The following is a 5,104-nucleotide window of genomic DNA, read 5'->3' as shown; positions in this document are numbered from 1 at the left end:
TGTCCATTTCAAAACATTTATAAAATGTTAAAGAAAAAAGTTTGCCCTTGGAAATGATCAAAATACCGCTTATGATTTCAAGTTCACAAGTTAAATCCCCATTTAAAATGAAAAATAAAAAAAACATAATAAATCCACATCGATTTGCCATTCAAGTCACCATATTAAAAATAATAGTACAAATCACTTCTCACTTTCCTCAACCTGCTAAAAATACATTTCTTTGCCCATACACATTTCTTTTTTTTTACTCTCAATACATTCTGAAATACATACTGTACATCCTATCCATTTACTCTTCACCATACCCATCTCCATCCAAGGTTTACAGTCACAGCACATACTTAACAATTCAACCACAGTTATTGGTCATTTAAAAAAATTACTATCAACCTAAATAAGACCAAACTCCTGTACATACAAAAGATCTCGACTCCAATATATCAAAGACTTGGCTGTTGGGGAGAATGTTAACCTGACGCTGCCAGACGGGGGCGGTATTGTGTTCACAAGACACAACACCTCCCCCCGTCTGGCAGTGTCAGGTAAGGAGAATGTATCATTTGAAACCAAAGTCAAAACCTGTGACAATGACAAATGAGCCATGGTTTTGAAAAGCAGCGCTTTGAGAAACTCTCTTGTTTTGCTCACAGTGTTCTGGCCGGTCCATATGGATTATTCTGATAAAGAAGGTTCTCAGAGCTTAGTGTACAGTGGAATACAAACTTCTACCTCAGCACCCAGAACATTTCCCCCTTGCAAATGCAGATATGCCAGTGTGGCTGGGAACTAGTTTGTAGTATTCTAACACTAAAACCTCTTCTCTGCTCATTCAGCAGAGTTGGTTTGCGAGGCCTTGTTGTAGCTCTCGGGACGTCCCAAGCCAATCTCCGCCGATGTGCCTCTGTATGGCACCACAGTCCCCCCGCCCCACCCCCCCCCAATCCACTATACTAGAGGTTGTCCCCTGGCTGGTACTGTGGCTCTGTGGCTGTGAAGTAGTCTTCTAAGAAGGACTGGAGGTACTCGAATGTGGGTCTCTCATCTGGCTCCTTCTTCCAGCAGTGCCTCATCATCTCGTGGAGGGACTCGGGGCAGCTCTGGGGGCACGGCATGCGGTAGCCTCGCTCCACCTGCTCCAGCACCTCGCGGTTCACCATGCCTGGAAATGAGATACAGCAAAGTAAATATAATGAGACGACTTGAGCAGCTAGAGAAATTAAAGGGGCCTCGAGGCAAATATGCTCTTGACAATAAAAACAAAACAAAACTGTGACGTGAAAAACGAGGGTCCAAAAGTATGCCTCGGTAAAGGTAAAGTCCCACTGATTGTCACACACCTGAGTGTGCGAAATTTGTTCTCCGCATTTGACCCATCCCCTGGGGGAGCGTTGAGCAGCAGCAGTGCCGCGCTCGGGAATCATATGGTGATCTAACCCCCCAATTCCAACCCTTTGATGCTGAGTGCCAAGCAGGGAGGCAAATGGGTTCCATTTTTATAGTCTTTGGTATGACTCGGCCGGGGATCGAACTCACAACCTCCCAGTCTCAGGGCGGACACTCAAAACCACAAGGCCACTGAGCTGGTAAAGCGACTGTGAATGTGACTGCTGTTCGCTGTGGGCAACCATTTGATTTGTGAGAGCCTATTACCGAGGTATTCTTTCCAGTGTGGTATGGGCAAGAAAAATGTAGAAAATGCCGACCCAACACAAACCAGTCCGTCAACAAACAGAACCTCTACAGGAGGTGGAATATGGACTGGTTGGGATTGAGAGCGAGGAAGACGGCACCATCTTCATCTGAAGAAGTGAAGTGTGGGATGTGTGCTATATTATGATTTCAATTACAAGCAAATCTTGGTGGTGTTTTTTTTGCCAATAAGCCAAGCAAATAATTATTTCATAGTTGAATAAAATCAGAAAAGGACTAAAATGCCCAAACATATTAAGGAGGTAAGAAAACCCCCCCCAAAAACATAATTTCTTGCCCTAAATGGTAGTTTGAGGTTGAAAAAATTGAGGTGAGGTTTAAAACGTCATCCTTTTTCTATTTCAAGGGTGATACTGTAGTGTGTCGAAAAACTCCCAGGACAAGCCAAGAAAATAAGACTTTCAATTCCTATTGCCATAACTAGCATCGGGGATTTGACTTCTCTTTGCTTTCTTTCTGGATTTAAATCTTTAGACGCAAAAATTCCTCTTCATTTCAAACCAAGGCCAAACACTAGCATCACACTGTATCGCTCCGCGGTACAGGAAGACTAGTGATCCTGAACCCTGTGACACCGCAGACAGAACTCCACGGGGAGTTGGACTGGAGCTAAAAGAGGTTATGACACAGAGTCAATGGTATGGACACAGCCACAGCCACCCCCCCCCCCCCACACCCACACACACACACACAACCAAACACAGCCCCTTCATCCCCCCCGCCTCTCTGTGGGACAGCGGGGATCAGATTCTCTCACACTCTGGAAGAGGAGAGGCTTGGAGGAGCAACTGCCGAAACAAGGATCCGGCGGTTGCGGTATGCCGGATGCTGGGGTGTTAGCATGATTTAGGCATAGCTCAGCTCACACAACATGCCTGCCATACATCTGTGCGTGAGTGCTTATAAATATCCATATAGACGTGGACTCAAATTGAACAAGAGGCTGTGTTCCCATGTAGGTGCTGCGCCTCAATGTGGTCTTGGTATACGTGCTTCCCACAGTTTACTTGCTCCTTCAAAAAGGACCCCATGGCACGCCAAGAGCCACGAATGTCCCGTGAGTCCAACCCCCAACTTTGAGAAGGTTCAACCCCCGGAACCCGCGGCTCTCGGGTGCGTTAATTAGACTGAGGAGTTTGCACTGTCGAGCCAAGCAGGCCACAGGAGCCAGATGGTCCCCTGTAAGAGCTGCTGGTTAAGTCTGCCATATGGCGCACTCTGTAATCAGTGGCAGTCACACTGTCAACAGCAGACATACTGCAATACTGTTCTCAGACAGCAGGTGGCAGGCGTGAGTTGACGGACGTGATCAATGGTGAATGAGACTCCACATAGGTGAATCATGCAGTGGGGAGGGTGAGGGGGTACTTTCCCATGGACTGATAGGGCCGTTAGGCATCTGTATTGACTCATATCTACTTAAGGCTGGGCTATTCCCAACTCTATGTGTGAGAAGATACCATCAAATGCTTCAGATGATCAATGCTCAGACTGCTTTTTTCTTGTTTTCACATCATCGAGCGACTTTGAGAGAAGGAGCTTTCCAGGCCCAATTCCCTCAAATCCAAGCACCCAACACGGCATAGTTTGAGACACCCATCAATGTTAATTAATTACTGTTACAACACTCTGAATTGTTTAGAATGAGAACCAGCAGGCTTTACAGAAGCTCACAGACAACAATTAGAGAGAGAGAGAGGCTTGAATGTGTGAACACTTCTCAACTGTGCTGTGCTACAGTCAGCGATTAACTTCAATTTCTATTATTGCACAAAATATATATATGCGAGCACTTTCAATGACCATGTCTATTTTCAAAAACTTTCAAGGCCTTGATTGTTTTTTTTCTTTCTTTCTGAAATTCACAAACTTTCAAAGACTTCAAAGACCGGTGGGAACCCTGTCAGACAAAAAGCAACATTCCTGATTGGCATATCTGTGTGTAGTTCTTGTCCTTACCTGGGTATGGCACTCTGCCCTTGGTCACCAGTTCAGTCAGTAGTATACCGAAGGACCAGACGTCTGACTTGATGGTGAAGCGGCCGTACAGAGCCGCTTCCGGGGCCGTCCACTTGATGGGGAACTTGGCACCTGGAAAAAAGAGAGAGAAATGAGTCTGGCAGGAGGGAGTATACAGGCTTTTCTTTGCACCTTTTGTGCTGTGTAGTGACTTAGACTTGAGCTAGACTTAAGGTTAGGTTGAGGTTATGGTATGAATTGAGGTTAGGTATATACTGGCAAGAGTTAAAGTTATGAAATTAACATAGTCATTGGAGGTCTGAACAAAGGTAGCCGTACAAATCTGTGTGTGTGTGTGTGTGTGTGTGTGTGTGTGTGTGTGTGTGTGTGTGCGTGTGTCCACTAATGACATGGGGCTCTTCACACTGACGCACCTTGTCTGGCAGTGTACTCGTTGTCCTCGATCAGCCGGGCCAGGCCAAAGTCGGCGATCTTGCACACCAGGTTATCGGCCACCAGGATGTTGGCAGCTCTCAGGTCTCTGTGGATGTAGTTCATCCTCTCTATGAAGGCCATGCCATCTGCAATCTGCGATAAGTAAATTGTATTATTAAACACTGAAATCTCCTCCACAAAGTAAATTTCAGTGAGCCTCAGCCAGCTTGTATAGACAGGAGCGTGACCCCATTTACCTTGTGTTGGTTTGTGGCTAACTATCTGGAGCTAGTATGAGGAACAGCATGGATTGCGCTGAGAAAGGAATCTGCTAAGTAGCAAATTGGGCTAGGGTTCCAAAAATCTGAACTATCCCTTTAAGTTAAGTATCAAGGAAAAGTAAACTAAATTGACTTTCAAATAGTATCAACCTTCTGCCACTCATCTGTAGTTCTCTGTGGCAAACTCCACCAATCTGCTACAAGAAGAGAAAAAAACAAACTCATCCACAGCCATGATGACAAGAACAAACAGACTAAGCTGTTAAAAGAACGACTATCCAACGCCTCCTCATACTGACTGCCAAATCCTCTCCAACTCTCCAACTCTTTGCCACGCTATCGAGCGAGGAGATGAGAGGGGATGAGAGGAGGGGAGAGGAGAGGGGAGGAGAGGAGGGGAGAGGAGAGGGGAGGAGAGGAGGGGAGAGGAGAGGGGAGGAGAGGAGGGGAGAGGAGAGGGGAGGAGAGAGTGGAGGGGAGAGGGGACAGGAGAGAAAGGGAGAGGAGAGTGGAGGGGAGAGGGGACAGGAGAGAAGGGAGAGGAGAGTGGAGGGGAGAGGGGACAGGAGAGAAGGGAGAGGAGAGTGGGGGGAGAGGGGACAGGAGAGAAGGGAGAGGAGACAGGAGAGAAGGGAGAGGAGAGTGGAGGGGAGAGGGGACAGGAGAGAAAGGGAGAGGAGAGTGGAAGGGAGAGGGGACAGGAGAGAAAGGGAGAG

General features: G+C 46.8%; 1 protein-coding gene across 1 annotated transcript in view; it reads right to left on the bottom strand.

Annotated features, from left to right (window-relative positions):
* Positions 1 to 953: 953 nt before the first annotated feature.
* The window catches only part of yes1 (YES proto-oncogene 1, Src family tyrosine kinase), a gene marked incomplete at its 3' end in the record, with an annotated part of 40,816 nt that continues 36,665 nt past the window's right edge, over positions 954 to 5,104 (bottom strand). Inside the window, exons 10-12 of the mRNA XM_083653835.1 lie at positions 4,107 to 4,260; positions 3,673 to 3,804; positions 954 to 1,162 (exon numbers count right to left, since the gene is read on the bottom strand). Coding sequence (XP_083509961.1) covers positions 954 to 1,162; positions 3,673 to 3,804; positions 4,107 to 4,260 — 495 coding nt within the window. The remainder of the gene's footprint in view (positions 1,163 to 3,672; positions 3,805 to 4,106; positions 4,261 to 5,104) is intronic.

This window comes from Poromitra crassiceps (assembly GCF_964638095.1).
Source record: "Poromitra crassiceps genome assembly, chromosome: 17".
In the NCBI taxonomy this organism is placed as follows: Eukaryota; Metazoa; Chordata; class Actinopteri; order Beryciformes; family Melamphaidae; genus Poromitra; species Poromitra crassiceps.
The sequence above is the reverse complement of the archived record's forward strand: the minus strand, read 5'-3'. Positions and strand labels throughout refer to the sequence as shown.